The sequence below is a fragment of the Phyllobates terribilis genome, unplaced genomic scaffold (assembly GCF_046119375.1).
Source record: "Phyllobates terribilis strain yellow unplaced genomic scaffold, ASM4611937v1 Scaffold_5__5_contigs__length_657084704, whole genome shotgun sequence".
Lineage (NCBI taxonomy): Eukaryota > Metazoa > Chordata > Amphibia > Anura > Dendrobatidae > Phyllobates > Phyllobates terribilis.
In genome coordinates, this window is record NW_027362765.1 from 96,202,819 (window position 1) to 96,223,232 (window position 20,414).

General features: G+C 42.9%; 1 protein-coding gene across 1 annotated transcript in view; it reads right to left on the minus strand.

The window, feature by feature from the left end:
- FSCN2 (fascin actin-bundling protein 2, retinal) overlaps positions 1 to 4,144 on the minus strand; it is a 37,662-nt gene extending 33,518 nt beyond the window's left edge. The window contains exon 1 of the mRNA XM_073682565.1: positions 1,782 to 4,144. Coding sequence (XP_073538666.1) covers positions 1,782 to 2,607 — 826 coding nt within the window. The 5' untranslated portion in view covers positions 2,608 to 4,144. The remainder of the gene's footprint in view (positions 1 to 1,781) is intronic.
- Between the last annotated feature and the right edge of the window lie 16,270 nt (positions 4,145 to 20,414).

The window sequence follows — 20,414 nt, forward strand, 5'->3', positions numbered from 1 at the left end:
AGGTCACAGACATATCAGACATATCCACCAGAGAGAAACGCTCTTGTTAGCTGCTCTTCTCCACACATATTGGGACTCCTCTCTACTAATTTCCAAGTTTTCTACAAGGGTGTCCGAAAATGGGTTTTCTAAACCAGAAATTGGCAACCATTTAAAAAAAAACATATACAGGTACAACAGAAAGAATGGAGAAGAAGCACCTTAACCCCCACCTATATAAAAGGGAAGTGACACCTGCTATTGGCCCTAGAAGGTTTCTTTCTCCTAGTGTATTGTCAGTTCTTTACACCTCCATTAGTTATAGGAGCATCGTCTTCAGTAACATGTGCTCGAGACCATGCAGTCGGACATTTCTATGTAGGTGGACTTGCTTTTCAGCAGATTGGGCACACGTGGCACTTGTATATCCACAAAGGAGGATAATAATAATAATAATTATTATAATGGGAGGGCCACCAGCTCCCAAAGCTATAAATATGCATGGAAAGGATGTGGAATTTTTCACCTTATTATGACTCACTCGATCTTTGGTATTGTACATAAGATCCCCCCAAAAACCACCAGTCCTTGAGATGTTCTAAGGCAAGATATTACTAATATTATGGCTTTCACGTGGGTTTGTTTCTCAGCACCCTGGGTGGCAGATGTGTTTTGTTATGATTGTTACACTTACCCTCCCTCTTTAAAGTGGACATGCACTTCACTGAAAAAATCTATTCATGTATTTAGATTATCCGTCTACAGGATTTTATTACCTAAATAGTACCTTGATCTAGTTGCCAGAAATTCTATATTCTTGGACAATTGCATAGACAAACGAGCTGCCTGTAGAACTGTGCAAATCATTGATTCCTTATTGCTGCTAAGATATTTTATTATGGTGCGATTATGATTACGTCCACTATGGAATGAATCTTCCCTCTTTTCGGTTATTTTACCCTCATCACTAGCATTACTGTATTATAATGAGAAACTTTAGGTATCAAGATAATTGGTAGGAATCACATATCCTGCACAGGAGACTCAAAAGTCAGTATGACCAAATCTTGGCCAACTCAACCAAGCTGTGCCCAAGATCCACTCGATCTGGTGTCCCAGTACCAGACTCCTATCTCTCTTATTCGCATATCGTAAATAGATATTTTGGATTCACAGATTTTTATGGAATAAGAATCTCCTAATTTAGGTTACATTATGAAGGATCTTAAAAAAAACCCTGAAAGAATAGAAACAACTAAACCTCATTGGCATGACACCATATCCAACTAATTGAGGTGGATTTTTGCATTTGGGACGTGTGAGATATAGAAAGGAAATGCATCCAAAAGAGAGCCATTGGCGACTTCCACCAATTTGATCTTGTCTTTCTAAAACCACTTTATGAGATAGAAGTAATTTATCAATACTTTTTACATTTCTAGAATGTTTCGTGATATTTGTCAGCCCCAATGGGGACAGAGCGGATATTGTCTAAATTGTAAAGCGCTGCGGAATATGTTGGCGCTATATAAATAAAAAGATTATTATTTTATAAATTTGTCACCACTTGAGAAATTTTCCTCTAGTTCTTATGTGCCTTTTATATCCACCAGACCTATTATATTAAAAATCCACTTAAGATGCGGTTCTAAAATACCAGCGTGAAATTCCATTAACTAATTGGTTACCATACAATATTATAAGGGCACACAAATCACATTTCACCAAGGAAGGGTAAGCTTAGTGATACATTGACCAATGACTTCACAAGGGTAATTGACATGAAGATTTTAGGAGATTACCTTGTCTGATAGAGATGTATCTTTTGTTGGAGGCCATAAAGACAACCTGTGGATGACTTTCTTCAAGATCAAAAAGTTCATCTTTGCCAGGTTTGGAGCTCCGCCCAGATTTCAGAGTTCCTGTTGGCCCCATGGGTGTCAAGTACTTCCCACTACAATCTTTGAAGGCCAACTTTCCACCCTTGAACTCCAAAGTGTAGCCTGTGCCGTTATCGGGATCTTTAACCAACTTTCCATCATTACGTAGGTACCTGTTGTCACAAGTTTTCAGACAGTACTTTTTATCCTGAAACACCAGGGTGATGAGGGAGACCACACCCCATGGTATATTACTGTCTGTGGAAATCTCATCTTCTTGAGGGCTCAAATGTGCATACCTTCTCCTGCTGACGCTGAGTAAGTTAGCTTGTGGATGAATGGCAAGATGCACTGCCCAGAGCTCTGTCTCCGTGATGGTTTGGGCAAAACATGACAGCTTGTCTTCTGAACCTCCAAAGAACCTCTTGTGTATATCAGACTGAAGGGCCCATCTGCCATCAGACTGGGCAGTTATTGTAAAACGACAATCTCCCTCTGGCTTTTCAGCTTCACACGAAACGTTACCATCTTTGTCAGCGGACAGATATCTTGCTAGGTGGTGGCTTTTGAGGTAGACCACCGAGCTGTCCACCTCGTCTTGCTCTAAAGTCCATATCTGCTTTTTCTTCAGGCTCGGAGCAGAGGCATAAACTTTGTAGCCAAAAGCTTCTGCCGTCAGATACTTGTTATCGCAATTGATCAAGCCGAACTGTATTTTCAAAATTTGGTGTATCCCATTGGTTGGCATTTTTTTCTCTCTGTCTTTCGAAATATCTCGTAGATTCCTAAGCTTAAGTGTCTCGTGTTACCAGCAGTCTGAACGCAAACGGTAGGCACTTAGCAAGCAGCCCTGGGAGATCTGGATTAAAATGAGTGAACTTAAAAGCACCTCAACTTAACACCCAATGACGCGGTTGTGATCCTCGTCCAGTTGCCCCTACTTTGGGCTGTGTCGGCCGCCTTCCTATAATCTGCACATCGCCATCTCCCTCCCAGACTGGATGCAGAGAAGCTGGACTTTCCTCTTCACATATTAAGCTTAGGACGCAGACTGCTCAGCCAAGTGTTTGCTGCAGCCTGTTTAATTGGCCACATCTAGGATTACAAAAGCTCTGTCCCTGGTTTTCAATGAACCGCAAGCCGCCAGTAACCAATAGTGGGGCTATTGCATAAACCACAAAGGGCCTGTATACCGGGAAACAATGCTCCTTTTGTTGAGTTGCTTCTAAAATATTCAACTCAGCTGAGTGAACACTTTCTCTCCGCTTAGGCAGAAGCTCTTCCATTCCTCCATCGAAAGCTTCTTTCTCTTCGGGAAGATGTCTTAATATAGTCTTCCATTGCTGACCATAATAATAAAAAACAATTCTTCCTGACTCCCTGTGTCCTTCCTCTGACTAAAATGGTACAGGTGGAAAAAAAAGAGTCAGGTAACTTAATCCCCTCCCTCCTCCTCATCAGCCGAATTCTGTCTGTATCTTTTCCTTTTTACACCTGTCTAATATTACCTGCGTCTCTGATTCCTGTGGCATTTGTGTAGGTCACCTCCTGGTTCCCCATTCAGGATCCACAGTATAATCTGCTTAACAATTATCCTGATATTTTTTTTTTCCACGTTTAATCCGTTTAGGCTTCCTATGGCTCCCCACTGTGTTTGCCTCCATCTGTCTATAGTCACTTCTAAATACTCGTACCTGGGCTAAGACGAATCTCCCTGAACCACAGTGAACGCTGCACGCTAGCCTCATCTCCAAACAATCGGTACACGTGAATAACAAACGAGATGCTAAACCATGCGTAGGACTTAATTACTGCCGTAAAAGCTCAGGGCCTCAAGACTTTCTCAAGGTCATTTTCTGAATCTTATATTGCACCCAAAGTGGAAGTCAAGTGCTTTTAGCCGAGCGTACATGTGTTCTGAATGGGGAGAGGGAAGCGAGATGCTGACAGACACCACTGAGGATGGCTTATCTTCCCCGAGAACAAAAGGATCGGACATGCTAAGATCCAACAGTCTAATCCGTCTTTCCCTTCTGACATCTGCTGTTGGGGTAAAGTCAGGACACCCACATATACATTGTATGATCTGTTGGAAGTGGTAGATTTGGACATCATTAATTTAATGTATATGGCCAGTTTAAGGTTAATGACCTTTTAAAGCAGGGACATGGGATCCTTGGAGTTTGCATATGGTTACCAAAATGGAATTGCACTGGGAATTGCAACATGCACAGATAGCACCAGGTTGGTCAACTGTAAGAGCGAGAGTTGGGTATGGATACTAATAAGGAATATGACTGCTGAATTTCCAAGGATGATGAACCTTTAATCTCAGTAACTTATTGAAGCTAGTTATACAGCTTGGGGCAAGTTCTCTCAATATCAAGACACATGCTGTTCAGCAGATTTTTAGTTTGGAGTAGATGGCATATGGAGAGAGAAATTGTCCAGTTGGAGGGAATTGGAGCTCAGCTGCATCGGACTACCTGCAGTTGTGGTGGGCAAGTAAATCTTCAGATGCCTAGAAAGCTGAGGGCAAGTGGGCCAAGCAATAAGATGAGTTGTTGATGGTCCTCCTGAATTATGATGTGTGGAGTTTAACAAACAGTACTATAGTTACACAGAAACCATCAACAAGCTATGTTACTGTTATTGACAGATCTTGTTATTGGTAATTTATTTGCAGCATTTCTATTTTTGCCACTAAAGGCTTCAGGGAATGACTTAAAACTTTTTATTAACCTGCTGATAGCCACTCACACATTTAAGACGGGCATTAAGTTGAAGATATTCGGAGACCCTTTATAGATGGCAGTATCTTTGACTCTTATGTGTATCACTGATCACTGGGATAGCTGTAATGTGACAAGGCAGCTGCGTCCAAGTAGTCCCTCTTGTGACCATCACACTTGTGAGGACTTTTTCGCATTAATGGGATCTACTGTCTGAGCTCTAAATATACAATAAATCATGCTTCTAAATTTTAAGATGTTTATGAGGTCCCCCTCGACCATGCGACCATTGTAGCCCCCTAATGGTGCCTTTGAAAGCTGGGGTGCAGTCTGATGCACAAGCGACCTTCCAGAAGCACTGCTTTATAGGGAAGCTTGGTAGCATCTGGGAGATTTTCCAACTCTTCCGGGAGATGTCCTCTTCTTCCAGGAGAATCTGCAAATATGCATTAAATAATACACTAAATGGAATTGAAAAAAACAAGTCGGCTTTCTTCTAGAAACAGCGCCCCTCTTGTCTCCAATCTGTAGCCCCATCTCTCCTTACAAGCCTCGATTCAGCATGGGGCCAAGCAGATAAAAGGGGGAAAAGGAACCAGAAACCCTGCGACCTGAGACAAAAGAGGTTACAAAAGAGGGTTTCTATTACTCCCACATCCCATATTTTGCAGAGCAAGGAAAAGCCTTGGCATGTGGCACCAATCCTTCTGGATATGACCGAAAACACACTGGGAGCTGTAATATAAATCTCCTGCGTAATGTTTGCTGTCCAAATAGGGTCCTATTGTGCCCGAGATTTACCAGTATGACCTCATTACTCTGCAAAGAAAACATAGGCTGCTTTTCATAAGATGGCATATCCTGGAGCAGGTGACTTTACTTACAGAGGGCAAATCAGAAGCTTACATATAATTCCCCATCCTGTAAGTTTAGGGGCCCAAGATGCAGAGGGGAATGCTGAAAATCAAGCCAAATAAACTTAAAATGATGGGTTATGACGAAACCATCTTTGGTTCCGATCAAGGTTGTCCAAGTAATATACCCATTAAAGGAACACTGCAGGAAAAACTGATACACTGTGTTCTGTCTGAGGGGTGGAGCATCACTTCTATCTTTTCTTGTTGTTTAATGTTGCTCTGCTCCATTAGGGCCTGCACTTGGCATTAAAGTTTTTTTTCAGAGAATAAAAATATTTTTTTAAAGCGCTCAGACTGCTGAAAAAAAAATACCCATCTTTACGGAGTCTCTCCTTCCTGGCCACATCTTAACTGCACTCTGTCTGAGTCGGGTGACCATTGCAAGCATTGATCAAGATGGGCCGAGGAAGCACAAACCTATAGGAACTGAGTAAGCATCAGAACAGGAGATCAATGAGGGCAAGTATGAACAAGTATGACTTTTTCAAAAAATTTTACACAGTCTGAGCCCTTTAAAAAAATTGCATACTTTAGGAATCATTTCTAAGCCTATGCATAAAAATAATTTGTATATGTTGGGACCTGAATTATGCTCTATAAAACATCATTATATGACAACGGTGGTGTCTTTTAAAAGTAATCAGACTTCCTGTATAAGTTGATAAACATTGATGATAGTGGGAGCCCTGTGAGACCACCATAACACAGAAAACCTAAGTCCCACCCCAAACTCTGCCCCTCCTGTGAACCCACCTTCTCGGAACCCAAACCCTCCTGGGAACGTCTCCAGTCCACCCATTGTTCACATAAACCCAGGAAATCCAGGAGAGTTGCAACTATGCCCCTAGTTCTTTTGATAGAAACTATTGTAATCTCAACCCAAGGGTGTGGTGAGAGTTGGTGTAATAGTACAGGTTATCGGTATATTTGCTTGGGATGTACAATTGATCAACAAAGACCCTCCCACCCCTACAATAAGTAGTATTTTGCATTCCACTTTGGAATAACACTGCAAGACAATAGGGTAAACTAGACGGACTTATGTTTTCACAGTAGATCCATCAATCCCTTGCAGCCCTGCCCCTGCTGAGCTGCTCAGCATTGTAAACATTGGGCTGCTCAGCATTGTAAACATTGAGCTGCTCAGCATTGTAAACATTGAGCTGCTCAGCATTGTAAACATTGAGCTGCTCAGCATTGTAAACATTGGGCTGCTCAGCATTGTAAACATTGGGCTGCTCAGCATTGTAAACATTGAGCTGCTCAGCATTGAAAAAAATTGGACTGCTCAGCATTGTAAACATTGAGCTGTCAGCACTGCAAACATTGGGCTGCTCAGCATTGTAAACATTGGGCTGCTCAGCATTGTAAACATTGGGCTGCTCAGCATTGTAAACATTGGGCTGCTCAGTATTGTAAACATTGGGCTGCTCAGCATTGTAAACATTGAGCTGCTCAGCATTGTAAACATTGGGCTGCTCATGATTGTAAACATTGGGCTGCTCAGCATTGTAAACATTGGGCTGCTCAGCATTGTAAACATTGGGCTGCTCAGCATTGTAAACATTGGGTTGCTCAGCATTGTAAACATTGGGCTGCTCAGCATTGTAAACATTGGGCTGCTCAGTATTGTAAACATTGAGCTGCTCAGCATTGTAAACATTGGGCTGCTCAGCATTGTAAACATTGGGCTGCTCAGTATTGTAAACATTGGGCTGCTCAGCATTGTAAACATTGGGCTGCTCAGTATTGTAAACATTGGGCTGCTCAGCATTGTAAACATTGAGCTGCTCAGCATTGTAAACATTGAGCTGCTCAGCATTGTAAACATTGAGCAGCTCAGAATTGTAAACATTGGGCTGCTCAGCATTGTAAACATTGGGCTGCTCAGCATTGTAAACATTGAACTGCTCAGCATTGTAAACATTGGGCTGCTCAGCATTGTAAACATTGAGCTGCTCAGCATTGTAAACATTGAGCTGCTCAGCATTGTAAACATTGAGCTGCTCATCATTGTAAATATTAGGCTGCTCAGCATTGTAAACATTGGGCTGCTCAGCATTGTAAACATTGAGCTGCTCATCATTGTAAGCATTGGGCATTGGGCTGCTCAGCATTGTAAACATTGGGCTGCTCAGCATTGTAAACATTGGGCTGCTCAGTATTGTAAATATTAGGCTGCTCAGCATTGTAAACATTGGGCTGCTCAGCATTGTAAACATTGGGCTGCTCAGCATTGCAAACATTGGGCTGCTCAGCATTGTAAACATTGGGCTGCTCAGCATTGTAAACATTGGGCTGCTCAGCATTGTAAACATTGAGCTGCTCAGCATTGTAAACACTGGGCTGCTCAGCATTGTAAACATTGGGCTGCTCAGCATTGTAAACATTGAGCAGTCAGCACTGCAAACATTGGGCTGCTCAGCATTGTAAACATTGAGCTTCTCAGCACTGTAAACATTGGGCTGCTCAGCATTGTAAACATCGGGCTGCTCAGCATTGTAAACATTGGGCTGCTCAGCATTGTAAACATTGAGCTGCTCAGCATTGTAAACATTGGGCTGCTCAGCATTGTAAATATTGAGCAGCTCAGCATTGTAAACATTGGGCTGCTCAGCATTGTAAACATTGGGCTGCTCAGCATTGTAAACATTGGGCTGCTCAGCATTGTAAACATTGGGCTGCTCAGTATTGTAAACATTGAGCTGCTCAGCATTGTAAACATTGGGCTGCTCAGCATTGTAAACATTGGGCTGCTCAGTATTGTAAACATTGGGCTGCTCAGCATTGTAAACATTGGGCTGCTCAGTATTGTAAACATTGGGCTGCTCAGCATTGAAAACATTGAGCTGCTCAGCATTGTAAACATTGAGCTGCTCAGCATTGTAAACATTGAGCAGCTCAGAATTGTAAACATTGGGCTGCTCAGCATTGTAAACATTGGGCTGCTCAGCATTGTAAATATTGAACTGCTCAGCATTGTAAACATTGGGCTGCTCAGCATTGTAAACATTGAGCTGCTCAGCATTGTAAACATTGAGCTGCTCAGCATTGTAAACATTGGGCTGCTCATGATTGTAAACATTGGGCTGCTCAGCATTGTAAACATTGGGCTGCTCAGCATTGTAAACATTGGGCTGCTCAGCATTGTAAATATTAGGCTGCTCAGCATTGTAAACATTGGGCTGCTCAGCATTGTAAACATTGAGCTGCTCATCATTGTAAACATTGGGCATTGGGCTGCTCAGCATTGTAAACATTGGGCTGCTCAGCATTGTAAACATTGGGCTGCTCAGCATTGTAAACATTGGGCTGCTCAGTATTGTAAACATTGGGCTGCTCAGCATTGTAAACATTGAGCTGCTCAGCATTGTAAACATTGGGCTGCTCATGATTGTAAACATTGGGCTGCTCAGCATTGTAAACATTGGGCTGCTCAGCATTGTAAACATTGGGCTGCTCAGCATTGTAAACATTGGGCTGCTCAGCATTGTAAACATTGGGCTGCTCAGTATTGTAAACATTGAGCTGCTCAGCATTGTAAACATTGGGCTGCTCAGTATTGCAAACATTGGGCTGCTCAGCATTGTAAACATTGAGCTGCTCAGCATTGTAAACATTGGGCTGCTCAGCATTGTAAACATTGGGCTGCTCAGCATTGTAAACATTGGGCTGCTCAGCATTGTAAACATTGGGCTGCTCAGCATTGTAAACATTGGGCTGCTCAGTATTGTAAATATTAGGCTGCTCAGCATTGTAAACATTCGGCTGCTCAGTATTGTAAATATTAGGCTGCTCAGCATTGTAAACATTGGGCTGCTCAGCATTGTAAACATTGGGCTGCTCAGTATTGTAAATATTAGGCTGCTCAGCATTGTAAACATTGGGCTGCTCAGCATTGTAAACATTGGGCTGCTCAGCATTGCAAACATTGGGCTGCTCAGCATTGTAAACATTGGGCTGCTCAGCATTGTAAACATTGGGCTGCTCAGCATTGTAAACATTGAGCTGCTCAGCATTGTAAACACTGGGCTGCTCAGCATTGTAAACATTGGGCTGCTCAGCATTGTAAACATTGAGCAGTCAGCACTGCAAACATTGGGCTGCTCAGCATTGTAAACATTGAGCTTCTCAGCACTGTAAACATTGGGCTGCTCAGCATTGTAAACATCGGGCTGCTCAGTATTGTAAACATTGGGCTGCTCAGCATTGTAAACATTGAGCTGCTCAGCATTGTAAACATTGGGCTGCTCAGCATTGTAAACATTGGGCTGCTCAGCATTGTAAACATTGGGCTGCTCAGCATTGTAAACATTGGGCTGCTCAGCATTGTAAACATTGAGCTGCTCAGCATTGTAAACATTGGGCTGCTCAGCATTGTAAACATTGGGCTGCTCAGTATTGTAAACATTGGACTGCTCAGCATTGTAAATATTGAGCAGCTCAGCATTGTAAACATTGGGCTGCTCAGCATTGTAAACATTGGGCTGCTCAGCATTGTAAACATTGGGCTGCTCAGCATTGTAAACATTGGGCTGCTCAGTATTGTAAACATTGAGCTGCTCAGCATTGTAAACATTGGGCTGCTCAGCATTGTAAACATTGGGCTGCTCAGTATTGTAAACATTGGGCTGCTCAGCATTGTAAACATTGGGCTGCTCAGTATTGTAAACATTGGGCTGCTCAGCATTGAAAACATTGAGCTGCTCAGCATTGTAAACATTGAGCTGCTCAGCATTGTAAACATTGAGCAGCTCAGAATTGTAAACATTGGGCTGCTCAGCATTGTAAACATTGGGCTGCTCAGCATTGTAAATATTGAACTGCTCAGCATTGTAAACATTGGGCTGCTCAGCATTGTAAACATTGAGCTGCTCAGCATTGTAAACATTGAGCTGCTCAGCATTGTAAACATTGGGCTGCTCATGATTGTAAACATTGGGCTGCTCAGCATTGTAAACATTGGGCTGCTCAGCATTGTAAACATTGGGCTGCTCAGCATTGTAAATATTAGGCTGCTCAGCATTGTAAACATTGGGCTGCTCAGCATTGTAAACATTGAGCTGCTCATCATTGTAAACATTGGGCATTGGGCTGCTCAGCATTGTAAACATTGGGCTGCTCAGCATTGTAAACATTGGGCTGCTCAGCATTGTAAACATTGGGCTGCTCAGTATTGTAAACATTGGGCTGCTCAGCATTGTAAACATTGAGCTGCTCAGCATTGTAAACATTGGGCTGCTCATGATTGTAAACATTGGGCTGCTCAGCATTGTAAACATTGGGCTGCTCAGCATTGTAAACATTGGGCTGCTCAGCATTGTAAACATTGGGCTGCTCAGCATTGTAAACATTGGGCTGCTCAGTATTGTAAACATTGAGCTGCTCAGCATTGTAAACATTGGGCTGCTCAGTATTGTAAACATTGGGCTGCGCAGCATTGTAAACATTGAGCTGCTCAGCATTGTAAACATTGGGCTGCTCAGCATTGTAAACATTGGGCTGCTCAGCATTGTAAACATTGGGCTGCTCAGCATTGTAAACATTGGGCTGCTCAGCATTGTAAACATTGAGCTGCTCAGCATTGTAAACATTGAGCTGCTCAGAATTGTAAACATTGAGCTGCTCAGCATTGTAAACATTGGGCTGCTCAGCATTGTAAACATTGAGCTGCTCAGCATTGTAAACATTGGGCTGCTCAGCATTGTAAACATTGAGCTGCTCAGCATTGTAAACATTGAGCTGCTCAGCATTGTAAACATTGGGCTGCTCATGATTGTAAACATTGGGCTGCTCAGCATTGTAAACATTGGGCTGCTCAGCATTGTAAACATTGGGCTGCTCAGCATTGTAAACATTGAGCTGCTCAGCATTGTAAACATTGAGCTGCTCAGAATTGTAAACATTGGGCTGCTCAGCATTGTAAACATTGGGCTGCTCAGCATTGTGAACATTGAGCTGCTCAGCATTGTAAACATTTGGCTGCTCAGCATTGTAAACATTGAGCTGCTCAGCATTGTAAACATTGAGCTGCTCAGCATTGTAAACATTGGGCTGCTCATGATTGTAAACATTGGGCTGCTCAGCATTGTAAACATTGGGCTGCTCAGCATTGTAAACATTGGGCTGCTCAGCATTGTAAATATTAGGCTGCTCAGCATTGTAAACATTGGGCTGCTCAGCATTGTAAACATTGGGCTGCTCAGTATTGTAAACATTGAGCTGCTCAGCATTGTAAACATTGGGCTGCTCAGCATTGTAAACATTGGGCTGCTCAGTATTGTAAACATTGGGCTGCTCAGCATTGTAAACATTGGGCTGCTCAGTATTGTAAACATTGGGCTGCTCAGCATTGTAAACATTGGGCTGCTCAGCATTGTAAATATTAGGCTGCTCAGCATTGTAAACATTGGGCTGCTCAGCATTGTAAACATTGGGCTGCTCAGTATTGTAAACATTGAGCTGCTCAGCATTGTAAACATTGGGCTGCTCAGCATTGTAAACATTGGGCTGCTCAGTATTGTAAACATTGGGCTGCTCAGCATTGTAAACATTGGGCTGCTCAGTATTGTAAACATTGGGCTGCTCAGCATTGAAAACATTGAGCTGCTCAGCATTGTAAACATTGAGCTGCTCAGCATTGTAAACATTGAGCAGCTCAGAATTGTAAACATTGGGCTGCTCAGCATTGTAAACATTGGGCTGCTCAGCATTGTAAATATTGAACTGCTCAGCATTGTAAACATTGGGCTGCTCAGCATTGTAAACATTGAGCTGCTCAGCATTGGAAACATTGAGCTGCTCAGCATTGTAAACATTGGGCTGCTCATGATTGTAAACATTGGGCTGCTCAGCATTGTAAACATTGGGCTGCTCAGCATTGTAAACATTGGGCTGCTCAGCATTGTAAATATTAGGCTGCTCAGCATTGTAAACATTGGGCTGCTCAGCATTGTAAACATTGAGCTGCTCATCATTGTAAACATTGGGCATTGGGCTGCTCAGCATTGTAAACATTGGGCTGCTCAGCATTGTAAACATTGGGCTGCTCAGCATTGTAAACATTGGGCTGCTCAGTATTGTAAACATTGGGCTGCTCAGCATTGTAAACATTGAGCTGCTCAGCATTGTAAACATTGGGCTGCTCATGATTGTAAACATTGGGCTGCTCAGCATTGTAAACATTGGGCTGCTCAGCATTGTAAACATTGGGCTGCTCAGCATTGTAAACATTGGGCTGCTCAGCATTGTAAACATTGGGCTGCTCAGTATTGTAAACATTGAGCTGCTCAGCATTGTAAACATTGGGCTGCTCAGTATTGTAAACATTGGGCTGCGCAGCATTGTAAACATTGGGCTGCTCAGCATTGTAAACATTGGGCTGCTCAGCATTGTAAACATTGGGCTGCTCAGCATTGTAAACATTGGGCTGCTCAGCATTGTAAACATTGAGCTGCTCAGCATTGTAAACATTGAGCTGCTCAGAATTGTAAACATTGAGCTGCTCAGCATTGTAAACATTGGGCTGCTCAGCATTGTAAACATTGAGCTGCTCAGCATTGTAAACATTGGGCTGCTCAGCATTGTAAACATTGAGCTGCTCAGCATTGTAAACATTGAGCTGCTCAGCATTGTAAACATTGGGCTGCTCATGATTGTAAACATTGGGCTGCTCAGCATTGCAAACATTGGGCTGCTCAGCATTGTAAACATTGGGCTGCTCAGCATTGTAAACATTGGGCTGCTCAGCATTGTAAACATTGGGCTGCTCAGCATTGTAAACATTGAGCTGCTCAGCATTGTAAACATTGAGCTGCTCAGAATTGTAAACATTGGGCTGCTCAGCATTGTAAACATTGGGCTGCTCAGCATTGTGAACATTGAGCTGCTCAGCATTGTAAACATTTGGCTGCTCAGCATTGTAAACATTGAGCTGCTCAGCATTGTAAACATTGAGCTGCTCAGCATTGTAAACATTGGGCTGCTCATGATTGTAAACATTGGGCTGCTCAGCATTGTAAACATTGGGCTGCTCAGCATTGTAAATATTAGGCTGCTCAGCATTGTAAACATTGGGCTGCTCAGCATTGTAAACATTGAGCTGCTCATCATTGTAAACATTGGGCATTGGGCTGCTCAGCATTGTAAACATTGGGCTGCTCAGCATTGTAAACATTGGGCTGCTCAGCATTGTAAACATTGGGCTGCTCAGTATTGTAAACATTGGGCTGCTCAGCATTGTAAACATTGAGCTGCTCAGCATTGTAAACACTGGGCTGCTCATGATTGTAAACATTGGGCTGCTCAGCATTGTAAACATTGGGCTGCTCAGCAGTGTAAACATTGGGCTGCTCAGCATTGTAAACATTGGGCTGCTCAGCATTGTAAACATTGAGCTGCTCAGCATTGTAAACATTGGGCTGCTCAGCATTGTAAACATTGGGCTGCTCAGTATTGTAAACATTGGGCTGCTAAGCATTGTAAACATTGAGCTGCTCAGCATTGTAAACATTGGGCTGCTCAGCATTGTAAACATTGAGCTGCTCAGCATTGTAAACATTGAGCTTCTCAGCACTGTAAACATTGGGCTGCTCAGCATTGTAAACATCGGGCTGCTCAGCATTGTAAACATTGGGCTGCTCAGCATTGTAAACATTGAGCTGCTCAGCATTGTAAACATTGGGCTGCTCAGCATTGTAAACATTGGGCTGCTCAGCATTGTAAACATTGAGCTGCTCAGCATTGTAAACATTGAGCTGCTCAGCATTGTAAACATTGGGCTGCTCAGCATTGTAAACATTGGGCTGCTCAGCATTGTAAACATTGAGCTGCTCAGCATTGTAAACATTGGGCTGCTCAGCATTGTAAACATTGGGCTGCTCAGCATTATAAATATTGAGCAGCTCAGCATTGTAAACATTGGGCTGCTCAGCATTGTAAACATTGGGCTGCTCAGCATTGTAAACATTGGGCTGCTCAGCATTGTAAACATTGGGCTGCTCAGCATTGTAAACATTGGGCTGCTCAGCATTGTAAACATTGGGCTGCTCAGCATTGTAAACATTGGGCTGCTCAGCATTATAAACATTGGGCTGCTCAGCATTGTAAACATTGGGCTGCTCAGCATTGTAAACATTGGGCTGCTCAGTAATGTAAACATTGAGCTGCTCAGCATTGTAAACATTGGGCTGCTCAGCATTGTAAACATTGGGCTGCTCAGCATTGTAAATATAAGGCTGCTCAGCATTGTAAACATTTGGCTGCTCAGCATTGTAAACATTGGGCTGCTCAGCATTATAAACATTGGGCTGCTCAGCATTGTAAACATTGAGCTGCTCAGCATTGTAAACATTGGGCTGCTCAGTATTGTAAACATTGAGCTGCTCAGCATTGTAAACATTGGTCTGCTCAGCATTGTAAACATTGGGCTGCTCAGTATTGTAAACATTGGGCTGCTCAGCATTGTAAACATTGAGCTGCTCAGCATTGTAAACATTGGGCTGCTCAGCATTGTAAACATTGGGCTGCTCAGCATTGTAAACATTGGGCTGCTCAGCATTGTAAACATTGGGCTGCTCAGCATTGTAAACATTGAGCTGCTCAGCATTGTAAACATTGAGCTGCTCAGCATTGTAAACATTGGGCTGCTCAGCATTGTAAACATTGGGCTGCTCAGCATTGTAAACATTGGGCTGCTTAGCATTGTAAACATTGGGCTGCTCAGTATTGTAAACATTGGGCTGCTCAGCATTGTAAACATTGAGCTGCTCAGCATTGTAAACATTGGGCTGCTCATGATTGTAAACATTGGGCTGCTCAGCATTGTAAACATTGGGCTGCTCAGCATTGTAAACATTGGGCTGCTCAGCATTGTAAACATTGGGTTGCTCAGCATTGTAAACATTGGGCTGCTCAGCATTGTAAACATTGGGCTGCTCAGTATTGTAAACATTGAGCTGCTCAGCATTGTAAACATTGGGCTGCTCAGCATTGTAAACATTGGGCTGCTCAGTATTGTAAACATTGGGCTGCTCAGCATTGTAAACATTGGGCTGCTCAGTATTGTAAACATTGGGCTGCTCAGCATTGAAAACATTGAGCTGCTCAGCATTGTAAACATTGAGCTGCTCAGCATTGTAAACATTGACCAGCTCAGAATTGTAAACATTGGGCTGCTCAGCATTGTAAACATTGGGCTGCTCAGCATTGTAAACATTGAACTGCTCAGCATTGTAAACATTGGGCTGCTCAGCATTGTAAACATTGAGCTGCTCAGCATTGTAAACATTGAGCTGCTCAGCATTGTAAACATTGGGCTGCTCATGATTGTAAACATTGGGCTGCTCAGCATTGTAAACATTGGGCTGCTCAGCATTGTAAACATTGGGCTGCTCAGCATTGTAAATATTAGGCTGCTCAGCATTGTAAACATTGGGCTGCTCAGCATTGTAAACATTGAGCTGCTCATCATTGTAAACATTGGGCATTGGGCTGCTCAGCATTGTAAACATTGGGCTGCTCAGCATTGTAAACATTGGGCTGCTCAGCATTGTAAACATTGGGCATTGGGCTGCTCAGCATTATAAACATTGGGCTGCTCAGCATTGTAAACATTGGGCTGCTCAGCATTGTAAACATTGGGCTGCTCAGTAATGTAAACATTGAGCTGCTCAGCATTGTAAACATTGGGCTGCTCAGCATTGTAAACATTGGGCTGCTCAGCATTGTAAATATTAGGCTGCTCAGCATTGTAAACATTTGGCTGCTCAGCATTGTAAACATTGGGCTGCTCAGCATTATAAACATTGGGCTGCTCAGCATTGTAAACATTGAGCTGCTCAGCATTGTAAACATTGGGCTGCTCAGTATTGTAAACATTGAGCTGCTCAGCATTGTAAACATTGGTCTGCTCAGCATTGTAAACATTGGGCTGCTCAGTATTGTAAACATTGGGCTGCTCAGCATTGTAAACATTGGTCTGCTCAGCATTGCAAACATTGGGCTGCTCAGCATTGTAAACATTGGGCTGCTCAGCATTGTAAACATTGGGCTGCTCAGCATTGTAAACATTGGGCTGCTCAGCATTGTAAACATTGAGCTGCTCAGCATTGTAAACATTGAGCTGCTCAGCATTGTAAACATTGGGCTGCTCAGCATTGTAAACATTGGGCTGCTCAGCATTGTAAACATTGGGCTGCTTAGCATTGTAAACATTGGGCTGCTCAGTATTGTAAACATTGGGCTGCTCAGCATTGTAAACATTGAGCTGCTCAGCATTGTAAACATTGGGCTGCTCATGATTGTAAACATTGGGCTGCTCAGCATTGTAAACATTGGGCTGCTCAGCATTGTAAACATTGGGCTGCTCAGCATTGTAAACATTGGGTTGCTCAGCATTGTAAACATTGGGCTGCTCAGCATTGTAAACATTGGGCTGCTCAGTATTGTAAACATTGAGCTGCTCAGCATTGTAAACATTGGGCTGCTCAGCATTGTAAACATTGGGCTGCTCAGTATTGTAAACATTGGGCTGCTCAGCATTGTAAACATTGGGCTGCTCAGTATTGTAAACATTGGGCTGCTCAGCATTGAAAACATTGAGCTGCTCAGCATTGTAAACATTGAGCTGCTCAGCATTGTAAACATTGAGCAGCTCAGAATTGTAAACATTGGGCTGCTCAGCATTGTAAACATTGGGCTGCTCAGCATTGTAAACATTGAACTGCTCAGCATTGTAAACATTGGGCTGCTCAGCATTGTAAACATTGAGCTGCTCAGCATTGTAAACATTGGGCTGCTCATGATTGTAAACATTGGGCTGCTCAGCATTGTAAACATTGGGCTGCTCAGCATTGTAAACATTGGGCTGCTCAGCATTGTAAATATTAGGCTGCTCAGCATTGTAAACATTGGGCTGCTCAGCATTGTAAACATTGAGCTGCTCATCATTGTAAACATTGGGCATTGGGCTGCTCAGCATTGTAAACATTGGGCTGCTCAGCATTGCAAACATTGGGCTGCTCAGCATTGTAAACATTGGGCTGCTCAGCATTGTAAACATTGGGCTGCTCAGCATTGTAAACATTGAGCTGCTCAGCATTGTAAACATTGGGCTGCTCATGATTGTAAACATTGGGCTGCTCATGATTGTAAACATTGGGCTGCTCAGCATTGTAAACATTGGGCTGCTCAGCATTGTAAACATTGGGCTGCTCAGCATTGTAAACATTGGGCTGCTCAGTATTGTAAACATTGAGCTGCTCAGCATTGTAAACATTGGGCTGCTCAGTATTGTAAACATTGGGCTGCTCAGCATTGTAAACATTGAGCTGCTCAGCATTGTAAACATTGGGCTGCTCAGCATTGTAAACATTGGGCTGCTCAGCATTGTAAACATTGAGCTGCTCAGCATTGTAAACATTGAGCTGCTCAGAATTGTAAACATTGAGCTGCTCAGCATTGTAAACATTGGGCTGCTCAGCATTGTAAACATTGAGCTGCTCAGCATTGTAAACATTGGGCTGCTCAGCATTGTAAACATTGAGCTGCTCAGCATTGTAAACATTGAGCTGCTCAGCATTGTAAACATTGGGCTGCTCATGATTGTAAACATTGGGCTGCTCAGCATTGTAAACATTGGGCTGCTCATGATTGTAAACATTGGGCTGCTCAGCATTGTAAACATTGGGCTGCTCAGCATTGTAAACATTGGGCTGCTCAGCATTGTAAACATTGAGCTGCTCAGCATTGTAAACATTGAGCTGCTCAGAATTGTAAACATTGGGCTGCTCAGCATTGTAAACATTGGGCTGCTCAGCATTGTAAACATTGAGCTGCTCAGCATTGTAAACATTGGGCTGCTCAGCGTTGTAAACATTGAGCTGCTCAGCATTGTAAACATTGAGCTGCTCAGCATTGTAAACATTGGGCTGCTCATGATTGTAAACATTGGACTGCTCAGCATTGTAAACATTGGGCTGCTCAGCATTGTAAACATTGGGCTGCTCAGCATTGTAAACATTGGGCTGCTCATGATTGTAAACATTGGGCTGCTCAGCATTGTAAATATTAGGCTGCTCAGCATTGTAAACATTGGGCTGCTCAGCATTGTAAACATTGAGCTGCTCATCATTGTAAACATTGGGCATTGGGCTGCTCAGCATTGTAAACATTGGGCTGCTCAGCATTGTAAACATTGGGCTGCTCAGCATTGTAAACATTGGGCTGCTCAGTATTGTAAACATTGGGCTGCTCAGCATTGTAAACATTGAGCTGCTCAGCATTGTAAACATTGGGCTGCTCATGATTGTAAACATTGGGCTGCTCAGCATTGTAAACATTGGGCTGCTCAGCAGTGTAAACATTGGGCTGCTCAGCATTGTAAACATTGGGCTGCTCAGTATTGTAAACATTGAGCTGCTCAGCATTGTAAACATTGGGCTGCTCAGCATTGTAAACATTGGGCTGCTCAGCATTGTAAACATTGGGCTGCTCAGCATTGTAAACATTGGGCTGCTCAGCATTGTAAACATTGAGCTGCTCAGCATTGTAAACATTGGGCTGCTCAGCATTGTAAACATTGAGCTGCTCAGCATTGTAAACATTGAGCAGCTCAGAATTGTAAACATTGGGCTGCTCAGCATTGTAAACATTGGGCTGCTCAGCATTGTAAACATTGAGCTGCTCAGCATTGTAAACATTGGGCTGCTCAGCATTGTAAACATTGAGCTGCTCAGCATTGTAAACATTGAGCTGCTCAGCATTGTAAACATTGGGCTGCTCATGATTGTAAACATTGGGCTGCTCAGCATTGTAAACATTGGGCTGCTCAGCATTGTAAACATTGGGCTGCTCAGCACTGTAAACATTGGGCTGCTCAGCATTGTAAATATTAGGCTGCTCAGCATTGTAAACATTGGGCTGCTCAGCATTGTAAACATTGAGCTGCTCATCATTGTAAACAATGGAGGCAATAAAGGTATTTTTACTTTTACCCAAATGTCCACTTGTCCTAATGTGTCCTCTATATCTCTAGCATCTAATTGTTCAAAAATAGCCTTGTCTGTCCACACCGTATTATTTCGGGGGACACATAGGAAGATGTCACCCTGAATGCACCTGTCATGTTCAACAAGACACTTTTCTCTTTGCTGACTAATGATAATGGAGTTTATACAATCAGCTGAGCCTTTACTTGTGTCCCTACAGCGAAGCTTGTGTTTCATACAAGCCCTCTCCTTTCCTGAAAATAAGGCCGACAGCTTGGGTTCTAATGATTTTTTCATGCCTGTGTTATCTCTTTCCAACCGCTGAGGATAGATCACCTCTTCCCTGCACTTCGGGTGTGCTTTACCGTGCAGGAGCAATGCTGGGTTTAGAGTAACATACCATACTTATATAACACTCAATGTAGCTAAGTGTGGAGCTGCCGAAAGAAACTTTAGGATCGTTTTACTACTCTTCATTTTCTTAGTGTGCAGGCAAAAAAGTTTACAGATTTTTTTTTTTTAAATATTTTTTGAAAATTTGACGTTTGAGATCAGAACCCTGTCAAAACTGGAGTTCTCGTGGCTTCAAGATGTCACACATTCAAAAATGTAGCAAAAATGACAAAATGTTGATACCACCCTATAGATTATGGTGGGAGGTCAGAGACAGTCCTTCTACTGGGGAGGGGGACCTGGAAAAGAGGGACCTGTTTCTGAGCTACAAGGCTCACAAAAACCAGCAGGGAATAATCGGTATTGGGCATGTCATCAATGGTGCCCCCTTCAGGATCTGCAGCGTAATTCAAACTGACAGCAGGTTGTCCAGGGTATCTCACTGCTAAACAGGAAGATATATTGTAGATGTAATTTTTTTAATATATTTTCCCGACAACCGTATAAGACATAATCATGACCTAC